The following is an 18,519-nucleotide window of genomic DNA, read 5'->3' on the forward strand; positions in this document are numbered from 1 at the left end:
ATCTGATAGGCAGCATCTCAAAGAGAGTCTTATGATGATATTAAGGTTATATTTGAAAATAATGGTCCCCCCATTCATAGAGAGGAATATTAGAGGTTAAATGTTAGTAAAGTAAATAAGATGGAAAATGACTAAATGTTGTCTTTACCAGATGCAGGAAACTGTTATTAGACATATACATGTTTGGAAGAGAACAGGGAAGTGAATGCAATGACAATGTCTGAGCATACAGATGATGTATGGAATAATGTATGATAGTTCCGTATTTCTATAAATGTTAGATTAAATGGTGGAACCACTAGCAGTTTTGGAAAGTACCCTGAATCACCTGAACTTGTAGATGTAAGCAGAGTATAATTTAGCCAATAATTTTTCAAAGTTTGTGTCCCATGATTTGTGATGTAACCAGTTAATTTATGATTTAATACATTCTTAATAAAAGAGCAGAGGACCTGAGGGATTTTGAGACAGTTCTGGGTGGCCTCACTTCCATTATGTGAGAGCCTCCGTTCTCTCTCTGAAAGGCCTTTGATCTCTATATTTTTTTATTTATTAGTGGTGTGCATGTGGATTTCTTCCCCTTGGTCTCCTAGAGTTGAAAATAAAGAGCCAGGTATATTCCTGTTCTGGGTGGGGTCCCAGGTAATCAGTTACACAGCCCCAGGCCTAACTCTATCCTGGACATACAAAATCAAGACTCTCATGAAAAAAGACAGTTCCTACCTTTGCAGTCTTCTATTCTTATATATACGTGTGGTGAAGGATTAGTTCCATTCTTCCCTGAGTTCATCTTTGGACACTGCAGCCTTTCCTGGGAATCTCCTAGAGAACCCTTCTTCCCTATTCTGGCTATCACTATTCTGTTCCCACTTTAGGGATTTTAACTGTCTCTGTGCCTGAGCCCTGCCCTCTTGATTAGCTAGCTCTGCATCCCTTAAGATGATCCTGTGATGGAGTGCAGTTAAGGAAACCTGGGCTTATTTCAGGCCCTTCATCGCAACCAGTATTCTAATTAATTATGTACATACTCAGTGCATAAATGTTCGGGCCTTCCTTATAGAATTACCTGCAAAATACCTATCCCCTTCACCTCCATTTCATTAAGGACAGACAGGACAGATATCAAGTCTGTTGTTGCTGTGTTCCAATGAATACTTCCAGTTCCTATTCCAAGGCAAACCTCTGGAGCTCACTCCCCCATCCCAAGTAAAGGGAGTGATGTCATCATTCTGTGGTGGTGCTACTTCCAAGGGGGGGGGGGGGGGGAGAACAGTACATAAAGCTTTTTAAGGGGGCAACTGTGTGCTTCCGTCATGTTCTTCCCTCTTTTTCCTTTTATTTTTGCATATATCCGGGCTGTTGGCAGCTATGAGTGTGCCAACGTTGAGCCTTCTAATTGTTGTATGTCTCCCGAAATTAGTGTGGAGACATACATATGTCACTACTTATGAGACTTCCAAAGGCTTTGCAATTGAATATTTAAATGTTATTTCTAAACTTGTTTGAATCTGTTGGGAACACAGAAACAATTCCACTTGTGTTCTGAAACCATACTTGTTAAAAATGCAGAGTAAATGCATTTCAGAATAAAATGTAAAAATGACTCACATACTCATCAGCTAACAGACTCAGACGTTAATATATGAGTATGTCGTTAGGTATATTTTATGTAGATGAAGAGGTTTTGAAAACTCTAGAATCCCTGGGTCACCAACAGTTCAGTCCAGCTCCAAGAACGCCTTGAAAAATCTGTTTTCAATTTCAGACTTAAAACTTGCAAAGTTTGCCAAGGTTTTTTCAACATATGTGGAGAAGTCTGCACTGGGCTTGGCTTATGACATCGCTGTATAAGCAGACTGCTCTTCCTTTCCTGTAAACTGCTCTCATTGATTCGGAGACCACCACCTAAAGCTCTCTTGTCTTTCATCCACCATAAAAAATGAAGGTCAGTATATTCTGCTTAAGGGTAGAAGTTTAAAAACATTTAGCAATTGTTTTAGGGTGTTCTATTGTCTATCGGTTCAACTGCAACCTGAACTACAACAATCGCTTCACAAGATATTCAGTGACCAGACTGTAAAACGTTTATTGTTTTATTGCTTCTTAGCTGAATCGGTGTTGCCAAGAAAGTTAATATTGCATGATAGGGGTAGGAAGAAAAAAAATTTAAAGTCATTTTCCTGTACTTAGTTCCAAGGAAATGTCCCTTTTTATGAAAAATCTACAGCAATGGCTTTGGTCTATACACATGGTAGACAAACAGCCATAGAATTTGTAATCTTGTGTGGAATGACTAAGAAACCTGAAAAGAAGTTTTTTTTCCCATTATATTTTGCAGACTCCACAAAAATTATTACTTGGTATAATTGCCCTTACTGTGATTTCAATTTCCATAGCATGTATTGTGCTACTGGCATCAGCAGGTAAGTTTGACTTAAGGTAACAATGGTGGTAAATCCAAAAAACTAACAGATCTAGTATTCTTGCTTTCAAGCTACATAAATGTGTTCATTTCTATCTCCCTTACATGGCACTCTACCAATCCAGCTATGCTTTATCACTTTGTAGGAATGTTGATTTGGCATGAGAATAACGCTGCAAATTACAGATCTTAGAAAAAAAAATACTGTAATGTGATATGCGTTACAGCCACAACTGAAGCATACACTTTGATTCACAGCATAAATAATGTCTTCTAACAGGGTTGAGAATGTATGTTTTCTCTTTCCATCCATCACTTTCATGTACTTTCCTTTCTTAATCTTGAATAAAGCTGATAGGTTATGCCAAGAGGCCATACAGCAGTTAGGTTTCCCTGCTTAAAATATTTTAATAATTTCCTCACATGATAGGAGAAAGGAGAAGGGGAGCGGCCAGGGTGCTGCAAATAGACTGGCTGGCATTCTTTGTTGACTGTTTCAGGACTGGTTAAACTGCTATAATCATTTTTCACTTTTTTTTTTTAAACTGCTTAGAAAGGGTTAGTGCTTTGATTTTTTTTTTTTTTAACTTTCTGATAAATTATAGTATAGAAGAAAAGGCACTGCTGTATGACCTCTTTTCTCTTAGAATTTCTACTGCTGTTCCCTGGGAAGATGGAAAGTGGCAATATCCCATATTATTGTTCTTCAGGAATCAACTGGGAGGAGGCTGTTGAACAACTGAGAGTCATGACAAAAGTTATAGCTGAGTCTTCCACCATTTCAGCTTTCTGGCAACAAGCAAGTGATGTATTATTAGTATTTCAAGGTTCAGTGTCAGTTGGTACTGCAGCAATACAGCTGATAAATTATTATTTTAGAGAAGGAGCAAGAAAAGAGAGTGGCAGCAGTCACCCTTGGACCTCTATATGTGGTTATTTGTCTGGCTACATAACATGGTTAATTCCAGGGTCAGTGCAGGGCATTATGGGCCAAATTGTATAAATGGTGCTCAAAATTAGTGCTGGAAAAAAATCGGCGCTAAGCACTATTCTGTAAAGGGCACGCACCCTTTATGGAATAGCGCTTAAGCGTAGATCACGTGCCTAACTTTGGGTTATGCCTGCTGAAATCTGGTGTAAATGCTGGTGCCCAAGTTAGGTGCACAGACCCAGTATTCAATAAGTACACTCACGAATTTTTGGAATGCACTGACATGCCTATCCTCCTCCTATGGCCATGCGTCCTTTTGAGATACATGCTGTGAGTTAGGCACCTTGCCTTAAAGTTTTTAGTTACCTAGCTGGGTCTGGGTCCGGGGTGGGTCCGAGTGCAGGATCGGGCAAAGGCTGTTGGTTTGAACTGAGGGGTCTGGTGGCAGCTGAGGGGTCCGGCGGCAGGCAGAAAGAGGAACAGGAGAAAACTTTGGGGTTGCGGAGTGGCGATGGTACTGGTGAGCTTGCTGGGTGTCGCCCTGCGCATGCCCATGACATCACCATCTTGGTGTGGTGGTGACATCATGGGTCGCATGCAGGTCATGCATTTTTAAAAAATAAAATAGGACCCGGATGCATTCTGGGAGTGAGTGAGAGGCATTGAGGAGCTGGAGAAGTACTGGGCAGTGCTGAAGAAAGCTTGGAGGCTTAGCATTGGCAGGACGTTAGGGAATCTGGAGAGCTTCCCCGAAGACTGGAGCGATGTGGGTCTAATAAGCTGTACACGCATCGCATCGCGTCGTGGGAGTGTCAGGTGCCAGTGGACCAAAAGTAAATAGAAGATGGAGAGTTTGCTGTTTAAAATATCCTGGCAAGGTAGGGGAAGATAAGGGGTTTATTTGTGTTGGTTTTGCCAGGGGTTTAGAAGTTCAAAAAGGGCAAAAGCAGCCTGCTGTAACTTGCAGCACAAGCTGTCCTGTGAGAAAAAGAACTCTAGGGCAGAATTCTAAACTGCCAAAATGGGCAGTTGGGAGGGAGCCATGATTGCGCGAAGATGTGGGTGAGTGAGATTTTATGAGAAAACTTTATCTACGAAGTCAGAATTCAGTGATTTGTGGAGCTAGTGGAGGGTTTAGTGACTATCAGGCTTATTTTTGAAAGAGAAGGGCGCCCATCTTTCGACACAAATCGAGAGATGGGTGTCCTCTCAGGGTCGCCCAAATCGGCATAATCGAAAGCCGATTTTGGGCGTCCCCACCTGCTTCCCGTCGCGGGGACAACCAAAGTTCCCGGGGGTGTGTTGGAGGCATAGCGAAGGCGGGACTGGGCGTGCCTAACAGATGGGTGTCCTCGAGCGATAATGGAAAAAAGAAGAGCGTCCCTGATGAGCACTTGGGCGACTTTACTTGGTCCATTTTTTGTTACGACCAAGCCTCAAAGAGGTGCGCGAACTGACCAGATGACCACCGGAGGGAATTGGGGATGATGTCCCCTTACTCCCCCAGTGGTGACTAACCCCCTCCCTCCCTGAAAAAACCAACTTAAAAAACTTTTTTTATCAGCCTTAAATGTCATACGCAGGTCCATCGCAGCAGTATGCAGGTCCCTGGGAGGGGAGGTATGTGTGTGTCAGTGGAGGCATAGCGAAGGTGTGGATGTCCTTCTTTCAGACATTTTGGACATCCTGAACTGCCCCCCCCCCCCAACAGGGATGCCAAATTTCAAGGGAGTGGAGTGGAGGAGTGGCCTAGTGGTTAGAGCACTGGTCTTGCAATCCAGAGATTGCCGATTCAAATCCCACTGCTGCTACTTGTGATCCAAAATTCAAATAAATAAAGGGGGTGTCAGAAGCATAGCAGGCATGGATGTCCTTCTCACAGAAACATCCAGCCACGGACGTCCTTCTCACAGAAACATCCACATTTTGGACGTCCTTCTCACAGAAACATCCACATTTTGGACGTATATTCTTAAAAAAAAAAAAAAAAGACATCCCTGACGAGTACGTGGACGTTTTCACCTGGACTTGTATTTTTCTAAGGTTGTAGATGGCAATTTATTTAAGGTTGTAGACGGCTATTATACCCGCAGCTTGTATGCATGTATGAAGCCATCTTTGGCATGCACAGAGCAGCCACGCATAATGCTTGGCTGCTCTGCCCTGGCTTCCCCTCCTTAGGAAGGAAATCGTGTGCAAATGAGCTAACAGTGAGCAGCTCATTTGCATGCGATTTCCTTCATGCATGCCCGTTCCTTTCCGAATCACTAAGGGATCGGTAAGGGAAGGGCTTTTTCCGTTCAGTTAGTCCACTGCAGTGCCCCCTAGGGTGTCCGGTTGGTGTCCTGGCATGTCAGGGGGACCAGTGCACTACGAATGCTGGCTCCTCCCATGACCAAATGAGTTGGATTTGGTCGTTTTTGAGATGAGCGTCCTTGGTTTCCATTATCGGTGAAAACCGAGATCGCCCATCTCTAAGGTCGACCATCTCAACATTTTTAGGTCGACCATCTCTTAGGTCGACCTAAATATTGAGATTTGGGCGTCCCCAACCGTCTTATCGAAATGAAAGATGGATGCCCATCTTATTTCGATAATACAGGTTTCCCCGCCCCTTCGTGGGACGTCCTGCGAGGATGCTCTCAGGAAAACCTGGATGCCCTGTTCGATTATGCCCCTCCACGTGAAATGTTAAGTGAGTGGAGTTTGACTGTGAAATACTTTTAAATGAGCTATATCTGTAACTGCTGAAGAAATGGTCTATTGTGAGTTGTAATAATTAATGAGAGATACTGCTGGGCTGTTGTGGGCTGGGATTAATTAAGGATTTATAGGGATTTATAATCAATTGTTTATTTTGAAAGGTTAGTTAGAAACACAAATAGTAATAAGCCAAGGCAGGACACATTTAGAATGCATACACTAGGGAGACCTTGGACTAAAGCTAAATAGTACTTGCATTAAAGATTGTAATATTAAAGACATGTAAAGAAAGCAAAGAACAGGAAGATAGAAAGAAAACCAAACTTACATGATTCTGGGGATATCCTCCAGTGGAATCAGATGAACCTAAAAAACAAAATATTAACACGCAGAATTGTGTTCAGGGAAAGAAAAGTTAACTTTTGAAGATTACCTACTGTGCTTTTTTGTTAGACTTAAGAAAAAGAGGGGCCCATTTCGGGGCAAGGCCGCCTCCCCCCCCCCCCCGAGATCGCCGCCACTGCTCCCCCCTCCACCCCCCAAGGTTACCACCACTCCCCCACGAGATCACTGCAGCCACTGCTCCCCCCTCCACCCCCACGAGGTCGCCACCGCCGCTCCCCCCTCTGCCCGCCACCGGGCCGGGCTCCCTGCATTGAAATCGCAGTCTCACCTACGTGAAAGCAGCGCTGCAGGCAGCAGAACGCCTCCCTTCGGCCCTCCTTCCCGCCTTGTGTCCCACCCTCGCGAAAGTTACATCAGACGAGGGCGGGACACAGGGAGGGAAGGAGGGCCAAAGGGAGGCGTTCTGCTCCCTGCAGCGCTGCTTTCAAGGAGGTGAGACTGTGATTTCAATGCAGGGGGCAGACGGTCGACGACGGAGGGCGGGTGGGACTGCGGTGCCGGGCCCCCCTTGGAGGCGTAGGCCTGGGGAATTTTGTCCCCTCTGCTCCCCCCTCTCGGCGGCTATGCACACATGGCCATGCGATGGAAAGCCCTTACTGTCACCTGTTGAGGTAGGGTAATAAGGGCTCCTGCGCTAACCTGGGATTAACCGGGTAGCATGTGGCGATGTCCAATTACCGCCGGGTTATCGCCGCACAAGCCATTTCTGGGGGTTTTCTTTTTCCCCCAGAAATGGTGCGCGCTTGGGATTGGACTACCGCCGGTGGCCACGTTGGGCCGGTGGTAGTCCCGAAATAGCCCCAGAGTTACTTATTTGATGTAGGTCCAGAAAATTGTGAATTGTTCAAGAATGGTGCTGTAGGATATCTGAGGATTCTGTGCAAGGAAAGATGAGTAAACACTGGTTTTAGTTTGCTTTAATGATAATTTTCCTGGTTTGGTGTAGAGATAATTTTGGGGGAAATGCCGTGACATATTTTTATCATCAATGTAATACCTTGCGCAAATATTAATGACTGCCAATTAATATCAGTAATTGGTTGTTAGCACCCAATTATTGATGTCATTGAGCTTGTTAAGTAGTTACTTTGCATGCATATCTTGAGCATGTGCACAAATTTGGGTGTGCAAATCTGGGCACCATATATAGAATTCAGCTACTAGTGCCCTAGGTGAATCTTCAAGCCTACTGCCCCTCAATTACCTTTCAAGCCCTTAGCCCAGTGCTTCCCAATTTTCTTGTACCTGTGACCCCATTATTGCAGTCAAAGAAAATTGTGTGACCCCCTGGAGGTGCAGAATAATGATGTACCTACGGAGAACTCATCTAGATCGTGACCTGAAAATCAGGTTTTGAAACCTCATTTGGGGTCTCAACCCACACTTTGAGAAGCTCTGCCTTAGCCCCTCCCCCCATGATTTTGATTATTTTACTGCTTTAATTGTGTGTTGCCTATGTCCAGGTTACTATTGCTGTATACTGCCTTGGGTGAAATTCTTCAAAAAGGCAGTAAATAAATCCTAATAAATAAATACATTTAAAAGGTCAGTGCCGAGTTGTGCAGTTTTACAAAATTGTTTGTGGAATGTTTTCATGGAGAAGGGTAGTTAGTGGGGTTCCCCAGGGGTCTGTGCTGGGACCGCTGCTTTTTAACATATTTATAAATGACCTAGAGATGGGAGTAACTAGTGAGGTAATTCAATTTGCTGATGACACAAAATTATTCAAATTTGTTTAATCGCGGGAAGATTGTGAAAAATTAAAAGAGGACCATACGAGACTGGGAGACTGGGCGTCTAAATGGCTGATGATGTTTAATGTGAGCAAGTGCAAAGTGATGCATGTGGGAAAGAGGAACCCGAATTATAGCTATGTCATGCAAGGTTCCACGCTAGGAGTCACGGACTAAGAAAGGGATCTAGGTCTCGTCGTTGATGATACGTTGAAACCTTCTGCTCAGTGTGATGCTGCGGCTAAGAAAGCAAATAGAATGTTAGGTATTATTAGGAAAGGAATGGAAAACAAAAATGAGGATGTTATAATGCCTTCGTATCGCTCCATGGTGCAACCGCACCTCAAATATTGTGTTCAATTCTGGTTGCCGTATCTAAAAAAAGATATAGTGGAATTAGAAAAGGTGCAGAGAAGGGCGACGAAAATGATAAAGGGGATGGGACGACTTCCCTATGAGGAAAGGCTAAAGTGGCTAGGGCTTTTCAGCTTGGAGGAAAAGGCGGCTGAGGGGAGATATGATAGAAGTCTTTAAAATAATGAGTGGAGTGGAACGGGTAGATGTGAAGCGTCTGTTTACGCTTTCCAAAAAAACTAGGACTAGGGGGCATGCAATGAAGCTACAATGTACTAAATTTAATACAAATCAGAGAAAATGTTTCTTCACTCAACGTGTAACTAAACTCTGGAATTCTTTGCCAGAAAATGTGGTAAAGGCGTTTAGCTTAGCGGAGTTTAAAAAAAGGTTTGGATGGCTTTCTAAAGAAAAAGTCCATAGACCATTATTAAATGGACTTGGGGAAAAGCCACTAAATCTGGGATAAGCAGTATAGAATGTTTTGTTCTTTTTTTGGGATCTTGCCAGGTATTTGTGATCTGCATTGGCCACTGTTGGAAACAGGTTGCTGGGCTTGATGGACCTTTGGTCTTTCCTAGTATGGCAATACTTATGTGCTTATGTACTTGAGGATTGTTGAGTTTAAATAACAGAGCACACTTGACATTGGAAGTAGCATACTATGTTATAAAAAACACATATTGAAACTTCTTAAAAACAGCACAGGGGGCTATACGAAGGTAGAGCAAATAGGGGCCCTTTTACTAAGCTGCACTAAAGTACGGCCAGCGCTATCATTAGCGCAGGGCTTTCTCACTCACTGAGGCCACTTTTAGCATGGCTATAAAAGGACGCATTTTCCATTTTCTCAATGGCCCTGCTGTAAAGTAATTTTCTCATTAGCGTGTGGCCATTAGCGCGTGAGTCCTTACCAACACCTAGTTTCTAGGGGGTAAGGGCTCCTGTGCTAACCACACGTTAATCGGTTAGCTTGCGGCAATGTAGCTGTGCTAATTGATTAGTGCTGGGTACGCTTAGTCCCCGCCCCCAATGCTAAAAAATATTTTTTATTTTTTAGCAAGTGGGAAACGTACACTTAACACAAAAGTACCATAGAAAGCCAGAGCACAGCACGTGATCTTACAAGGTTAAGATGAAGAACTGTTTATCTGATGAGTGGAGTAATCTTCGTGGTGTCCTATGGGGCTCCCCCCTTTATTGCCACTTTTATTTAATATATACATACATTCACTTGGCTTTGAATTAGAAGAAACATGGTATTTTATCTTACAGCTGTTCCAACGATATCAGTCCTTATTCCTGTTTTACTTCTGTTAATGTAGAAACATTTACTATTTGCAAGGCCATCAATATTTTAGAAAAATGGATGTGTGATCATAAGCTAAAATTAAATACAGAGAACATAAAATTCTTATTCATCAATAACTCTTCTGCCCCTAATGTTGCTAGTATTATAATAATTAAAAAAGAATATCAATTTTTTTCAACTATAAATATTTTGGATATATATTTAGATTCTACATTTTCTTTACATCCACAAGTCAATATGGTGACTAAAAGGGCGTTTATACTTATGCATAAAAATATTTTGAGGAAGATCAATTTTGTTTAATTGTGCGTGCTTTATTGTTGAGTCTTTTAGATTATTGTAATGTAATTTACTTGGGCAGCCCTTCTCAATAGTTGGAAAAAAACTACAAACAGTCCAAAATGCTGCTTTACGCTTGATGTATTCACTGAAAAGTTCTGACAGTTTGAGTACTGCATGTTAAGTAGAGGAGTGTGGTAGCCATGTTAGTCCACTCTTAAGGTTATCAATAGAAATCAAACAAAATAAAACATGGAAAAGAAAATAAGATGATACCTTTTTTATTGGACATAACTTAATACATTTCTTGATTAGCATGTTAAAACACCTTGGCTTCCTATACTGGCAAGAATTCTATTTAAATTTTTGTGTTTATTGTATAAGGTATTATTCAGGTTGGCATCTTATTATTTGATGAAACACTTCATTTTTGCAGAACCTACTAGATCAGTGGTTCCCAAACCTGGTCCTAGATACACCTCAGCCAGCCAGTCAGGTTTTCAGGATATTCAATGAATATTCATGAGAGAGATTTTTATGCAGTGGAGGCTGCAGGTCTGGAGGGGTCCAAAGTGGGAGGCCCAGGCCCCCAAAGTCCACCATGGCTACTGCACTGGACTAACCATCTAATTGGCTATAAGTGGTGCTAATTGGCAGTAATTGGCAGTTTCACACATAACTGCCTTTAGTCGGTACTCTATAAGTTGCATGCTCAAATTCTAGAGTACACAACTCCAAGAGAGGTATGGACCTGTGAGTAGACCCAAAGTCACATCATTTTATATATGGTGACGGAGTTCATACCCTCCTCATCATAGGTCACAGATGATAGTTTTTTATACATTTTTTATAAATTTATATATATATTTCTTATAATTTTGAAAAGCTATAAACATCAGTATCCATAAAGAAATGGTGTGAACTTACTTTACTTAGCTTTTATAGAATCATGTCAGCTGAAAAAGTAGGGCTGTGCAACAGCTTATGTAGGTTCTTATGAAGCTGATAAAGGGCTACACACTGACATGTTGCTGGTGAAACCTACATAGACTTCTTGGGCTTCGAAAACAATCCAGTTCACAGCATTTTTCTCTTTCTTCACCCCTGGAATTTGCATCATCCTTTTCCACACAGGATCAGCATCCATCTCTTAAGTCATACTCAACTATCCATCTTTACATTTAGTTATCTATTCTCCAGAAGTGGGTGGAGGAGAGGGATGGAGCGATATGCAAGGAGAGGGAAGGGAGAAAGAGGGAGATGTTAGATCCAGAATCAGTATAGCACTCTTGGTTTCAACTATCTACAGCAAGTTTCTTGTTGACTATTTTGTAATAAGTAGTTGGAAGTTAAGAAACAAGTCTTCTCTTTGGATGTTGAACTGGTTTAGCTTACTGTTACAAAACAACCACAAAAGTGGAAAGAACACAAAGTTCCCATGTTGTGGATAGAATCAAATAACATGGAGTGGGAACTGGATCAGGCTCTTCAAGAGCAGACTCAGGATGCCGGAATGGAATTATGGATGCTTATTTAAGCTGACTCGCCATGGAACCATGTTTCGGCACATGTGTGCCTGCCTTAGGAGTTTTGATACTTATACGTATGCTATTCTAAAGACCAGCTCATGGTCTTTTCACTAGAAGCATCATCAACGATAAATGTAATTATCAAGTATATGTATCAAGACTCTTGAGGCAGGTACGCATGTGCTGAAACATGGTTCCATGTCGAGTCAGCTTAAATAAACATCCATAATTCCATTCCGGCATCCTGAGTCTGTTCTTGAAGAGCCTTAGCTTACTTTTAAGCAGTGCACTATGAAAACAGTAGGTGCATGGGAGTTCATCACCTGTTTTCCTACAGTTGGGATTAACACAACAATATTGTACTTTCAATATTGTGGGGCAAGCTAGTGTTATGGGAATACCAGGTGACCTCCTTGCCCCCTGCAATTGAGCATATGATATGGCTACATCATTCCTGACAACAGAAATATAGGCCGGTATCTCATATCTTAGATGGAATGTTGTCTGTAGTCATCAACAGACGTGCAATACGTATGTGAAAAGGTTATTGAAAGTTAGTGTGTAATCATGTGCAGGTATTTTATTAATGATTTTGCAAAATTTCATAGGCAAGATTTATCTTGGCAGGAAATCTTTGCTTAGTCTGGACTGATGCCCAGATTTTTCCTTTGTCAAGGAATACTTAAATTGTTTATAGGCAGAAGCTAGTTGTGTGGATCTAATTTTTTATTGGAAGTGAAATAACTTCTGTTTTGTTCAGATTTCAGAGGACAAGTAATCAAATTGTCTAATCCAGGCAGCTTAATAAAGTAATAACATGGTCTCTGGTGTGAAAAATTCATTAAGGATAGATCTGACTTTGAAAAGTTAATGCTAGATTCATGGTCAGAGTAGGTAATTCTTCAAAACAATGTGAATCTCAGTTATACTCCACTAGATAAGGCAGAAAAGAAGTGGTAATGATGGGCAGCTAAAACAGCACAGGGAGAAACACAGTATTGGGAGAGCCACTGACTGTCATATAAGTCTTCATTACCTTCACAAATGTCTCTCATCAAAGGGTTGCTGACAGAGGCAGCGATTCCCACATGTTGGCCTTCGGCTAACCTGAAGTCTCCTCTCTGCTGCGTCCCACCCTCATTTGACACAACTTTCTGTTTTTGCCTGGGTAGCATGCAGCAGAGGGGATGCTTCCAGGTTAGTCACAAACAGCATTTAGGAATCACTGCTGGGGCCAGCAACTCTTTGTTGAGAAAAGTTTGTGAAAGTAGAATGGGGGGGGGGGGAGGTAACATATATTTTTAAACCTTTTTAACGTGTAATTGTACTCAAAATGCTGGCTGGTAGTGGTGGGCTTCTGGGTGGGGTAAGCACTTCACTGCCTACAGGGCAAAAAAAAGTATATTTAATGATTAAATATACTTTTTTTTGTTTTGCCCTAGGCAGTGAAGAGCCCACCCCCACCCAGAAGCCCACCACCTTTTTGATGCTCTTGTAATCAAAATGATGGCTCTGGTGATGGGCTTCTGGGTGGGGGTGGACTTTTCACTGCCTAGGGCAAAAAAAGGTATATTTAATCATTAAATATATCTCTTTTGCCCTAAGCAATGAAGAGCCCATCCACACCCAGAAATTCACCAACAATGAATTTTAATAGGTTAATTTTTAAAATGTCTATTTTTCATGTTGGTGGGTTTTTGGGTGGGGATGGTCTCTGCAGTGCTTAGGTAAAAATTTAAAAATAAACTTGTAGGTGGTTTTCTCTGGTTGGACCAGTGTGGTGGAGGTGGGCTCTGCAGTGCCCAGGATATAAAAAAAGTCTTATAATTAATTTCATGGGGGGTGGGTAGGGAGCAGGACAAGGCTGATGCTAGGCTATAGGGAAGGGTGGGGTGATAGGATAAGGCTGATGCTTCCCTATGGGATGGATGGTAGAGAAGGGAAGGGCTGATGCTGAGTTACAGGGATGGATAGGGAGTAGGGAAGGGAAAAGCTGATGCCAGGTTGCTGGGATGGATGAACGTCTACTACAAGAGTGCCAGATTTTTTAGATTTTTTTGAAAGAGACAGTTTTATACAATAAAAAGCAAGAATGCCAGAATTTTAGAATTTTTTTTGCATGTTTGAGGGTTTCACTTTTTTTTTTACTACACCAAGCTCTTTCTGAGATAATAGACCAGCATTTAAGAACATTGTTAGAACATAATCTGTAGAATATAAGTAACGTATAAGCTGTTAATGGTTAATGCTCCATCTGGTTACAACATGTCAGCATTTTTCTTAATTTTCTTATCTGTTAATAGATAATTTGCAACAAGTGGAATGCTTCTGACAGATGTTTTCCACAATATATTTTCTAAAGATTTCTCTAGTGGAAATTGCTACTTTTTAAAGTAAAGTAGTGTGGTAGCCGTGTTAGCTTTCAAAGGTAACCCTCCTTCTTCAGATGAAGGATTACCTTCAAAAGCTAATGAAAAAAATGTATTAGTCAAATAAAAACATATCTTCTTATTTTTTCTGTTTTGTTTTATTTCTATGTATTACCTTTTAAATAAAATTTAAAAGGTGGGGAAGTTTACTAAAGCTTAGCTTGAATTATTTGCAGCAGGGCCCATAGGAATAAAATGGGCCCTGCTGCAGATAACTCGAGCTAAACTTTAGTAAACAACCCCCAACTGGCAAGTCTCAGAGTTGTCACTTTTTGATTTTAGAGCCAAATTCTTTTTCATCAGACCATTGTTAACCTTCTCAGCCTCTGTAGCCTGATATTCTTTAATTTTCTAATTTTCCAGCCAAGGTCCAACAAAATAGAATCATAAATCATTAATGTAACATAAATCTCCTTGGAGAAAGATAAAGTTTCATTGAAATGTTTAGAGACTAATTTCCTAAAGTTTCAAAAGCTAGTCATAGAGAGGTAATTCTGTAAGTGGGCACCCTGATGCTATGCAGTGAAACCTACACTATAACAGCACCCTGATTCCTTTATAGGCTACTAGAGAAAAAGGCCCGTTTCTGTTAGCAATGAAACGGGCGCTAGCAAGGTTGCATGGCCCCCTCCCTACCTCTCTTCAGGACCCCCTCCCCCTGCCGATGACCCTCCCGCCGCCAACCCGCCGTCGTCTACTTTTGCTGGCGGGGGGACCACAACCTCCGCCATCCGAGGTCGTCTTCTTCATGCAAAAGGCTTCTACCTTCTGTTTCTGACGTCCTGCACGTTGTACAGAACGAAGATCAGCTCAGCAAGCCTTTGTTCTGTGAAGGAAGAAGACGACCTCGGCTGGTGGGGGTTGGGGTCCCCCGCCAGCAAAGGTAGGCGACGTCGGGTTGACGGTGGGAGGGTTGTCGGCAGGGGGGGTACAAAGTTGGTGGTGGCAGCGGGGGAGGGTATCGTGTGAAGGGCGGGGCTGTGGGCGGCTGTATGAGTGATGCTGAGTGAGGTTACGAACACTACAGGGCTTCAGTGGAACGGAGTGAGCTTCAGAATGTTGGAGTTGCGAATTATGTGGGGGTGGGCGGGACTGAGGGCGGGGCTATGAGTGGTGCTGAGACTGTACGAACACTACAGGGGGGGCTTCAGTGGCACGGAGTGAGCTTCAGAACGTTGGAGGTGGAAATTATTTATATAGATTAGCACAACCTGGTATTGGAGCATCTAAAATCTACACCAGGCAATGGGATTTGATATACCACCTTTCTGTGGTACAATCAAAGCGATTTGCATTTATTACATATGATGTGGTTGTGCGCATTTCTGGTCTGAAGAAGGTGGTGTTGCCTTCAAAAGCTAATCAAAAATGTGTTTAGTCCAATAAAAAAAGGTATCATTTTCTTTTCTATGTTTTGTTTTATTTCTATTTATTATATGCCTAGTGGGCTCATAATCTAACTTTTTGTATCTGGGAAAATGGAGGGTTAAGTGCCTTTGCTCAGAGTCACAGAGACTGCAGTGGGACTCAAACTCTTGTCAGGCTACTACATTGACTATTATGCTTCTCCTCCACTCCCAAATACTAACTCTATTTGTTCTGCCCCCATATACATGAAGGCAGTCTGTATGTTGTTTGTATAAAGTATTCAGTGCTTGAGCCTTTAACATATGAAATTATACCCTTGGACTACAAATCTATGTAATTTTGTAGTTCTCTCTGATGGGCGCCTTCAAAGCATATGTACAGCTGCCTGTTTTTTTTTTTTTTGGGAGGCTTCCCATTGGTTGCTTGCCTTCTAAGCATGCTGGGCTAGTAGTGCCCCCCTCTTTTATCTCCCCCCCCCCCCCCCCCCCGGAAAGCATGGTAGAAGCAGCTGTCTGAACTAGCAGCAGTGCATGCCTCCAAAATCACAGTCTTTTTACCACAACCTACTAATTTATTATACAGCATTACCTCTCAGCATGTGCTGAAATTACTCTCCCAGTTCCATGAGGCTACAGTACACTGGTTGAGATGGACTCTGATAACAGAGGCTACAATACTTTTCAAACAACAAAAATGTAAGTTATTTTCTCCTTGTTCAAGTTACTACATTAAAGAAGGTTTGCTTAAAAACTGAGACTCCATCCTGGTGATGTTGAATGCTTACAGTACTGGGTTTAAATTGCCGGATACTCATGACTTAACAGTATTTTGTAAGTTGTCTGCATAAGTTGCTGCTCTACCCATGTGAACGCTCTGCTTACATTTATGTGCTATACCACTTTTACATACACCCTTACATAATACTGCTTAGCCGCATTGCTACTCCTACACTTTAAGTGTACATTTACCCACAAAAGTGATAAACGTCTGTGCATTAATGTGCTCAAGTGGTGCATAAATGTTGGTGCCCAGTTATAGAATTGCCCTGAGGGTAGTTTTAGAACAGTTTGCCTGGATTGGAAGTCAAATCAGCACCTTCTTGGGGATATTTTATAAAGACAACATAGGACAAACCGGAGGCCTACCGACCAATTTCATTATTGAATGTAGATATAAAAATGTTAGCAAAAATCTTGGCCACCAGGTTGGCTCAATACTTACCAGATATAAGTGGGCCTGAACAAGTGAGCTTCGTGAAGGGCAGACATTCTTCTACTAATGTGTGTAAATTGCTGATGGCAATGAGCTACAGCCAAGTAAATCATGTACCTGCAGTCCTCCTCAGTCTCGACGCCGAAAAGGCATTTGATAAAATAGGATGGGAATTTTTGTTTGGGGTGTTAAAGTATATGGGCATGCATGGCTGGTACCTTCAGGCCATACAGACATTATACACTAAGCCGACGGCCTCTGTATTAATTAATGGAGTGCGAACAGACCCTATAGTCATAGAACGGGGTACTCGTCGGGGGTGCCCCCTCTCACCCTTATTCTTGCTGTCTATTGAGCCACTGCTCCGCATGTTGAAGACGGATGAGCAGATAAAGGGGCTAGAGGTGGGTGGAGAGGTAGTGCAGACTTTGGCATTTGCGGATGATTTGTTGGTGGTGATGAGGGACCCCCAGAATTCATTGAGGCAGCTCTGGGCACGGATAGAACAATACAGTGCTCTTTCAGGGTTTAAAATAAATGCACACAAATCACATTGGCTCACCATCTCTCCTGGGGTGGGAGGCACAGGGTTAGAGGAACTGGGAGTGGAAGAAGCTGAAGAGGCAATCAAGTACTTAGGAGTCCAAATCCCCCAGAACCTGGCTCAAGTGTGTGCCCAAAATGTGAACAGGCTATTGGAGGATATGGCGGACAAGTTGAAGCTGTGGCAATCCCTCCCGCTCTCTTTGCTTGGCAGAATAGCGCTATACAACTTGATGATTGTACCCAGATGGTTATATGTGTTCCAAACGCTCCTACTTTATCTTCCAAGGAAAGTGGAACAGCAAATAAACAAAATATTGCAGAAATTCCTTTGGAAAGGAAAGAAAGCAAAAATTGCTCTGCGGATTCTGCAGATCCCAAGAGAATACGGGGGCATGGGTCTCCTGAGTTTGCGATACTTAACGGTAGCCTGTGGAATCAGGCACCTAAATGACTGGTTTCGAAAGACAAGTGAATACTCTGCTACCACTATGGAATTAGGCTTGTTTGGCCCAGACAACTTTACAGGATTTCTGCATGGTAGCAAGCAACATCCCCCAGCAGTCCTACAGAAGTCACATATTTTGCCTACGATGAAAGCGGTGTGGAAATGGATCTGCTGCATGCATGGCTTTTTGCCTAAAACTACCCCCTACCTGTCGATTTGTGGCAACCCGGGGTTCGAGCCTGGGACAAGTTATACTGTATTCAACAGATGGAAGGAAAAGGGGATAGAATACCTATATCATGTGCTCACAGACGAAGGGCGTATCAGAACGTTTCCAGAACTGAGAGCTCAGTTCAAAATAAATTCAGCGGACTATTTCCATTATTACCAGCTGAGGCACTATGTGTCCAGTCTGACTTGGACAGACCTCACCGAGGACGTGAGGGAAGAACTGGCTGCTGATATGTTGCTGGGGGTGCAATTGAAAGTGCCTATGGCCTACCATCATCGCCACATCCGAGATACAATGCCAGAATTGGATTACAGGGGCTACGCGGCAAAATGGATCCAAGATCTGGGAAGACAGGTAAGTGAGACTATGTTTAAGGACCATGTGCAGTCGCTCTGGCAGACCACAAAACTGGCAGAGCACTGGGAAATACAATATAAATTCGCACTAAGGATATATGTGGCGCCTAGAAGAGCTTTCCATATGGGAGCATCACCGGATGAAGCATGTGGGAAATGCCATCAAGAAGGGGCTACATTGAGGGGCATAATTGAACGAAAACGCCTATCTCCATGGGCGTTTATCTCCGAGAACGGGTCAGTGAAGGGGCGGACCGAACCGT

At 42.6% G+C, this 18,519-nt stretch overlaps 1 protein-coding gene across 2 annotated transcripts in view; it reads left to right on the forward strand.

The window, feature by feature from the left end:
* The first annotated feature begins 1,851 nt into the window (after positions 1-1,851).
* FAP (fibroblast activation protein alpha) overlaps positions 1,852-18,519 on the forward strand; it is a 185,783-nt gene continuing 169,115 nt past the window's right edge. For both annotated transcript variants that reach the window (XM_030209580.1, XM_030209581.1), the window contains exons 1-2: positions 1,852-1,945; positions 2,339-2,423. In XM_030209580.1, coding sequence (XP_030065440.1) covers positions 1,940-1,945; positions 2,339-2,423 — 91 coding nt within the window. In that variant the 5' untranslated portion in view covers positions 1,852-1,939. The remainder of the gene's footprint in view (positions 1,946-2,338; positions 2,424-18,519) is intronic.

The sequence above is a fragment of the Microcaecilia unicolor genome, chromosome 7, assembly GCF_901765095.1.
Source record: "Microcaecilia unicolor chromosome 7, aMicUni1.1, whole genome shotgun sequence".
In the NCBI taxonomy this organism is placed as follows: Eukaryota; Metazoa; Chordata; class Amphibia; order Gymnophiona; family Siphonopidae; genus Microcaecilia; species Microcaecilia unicolor.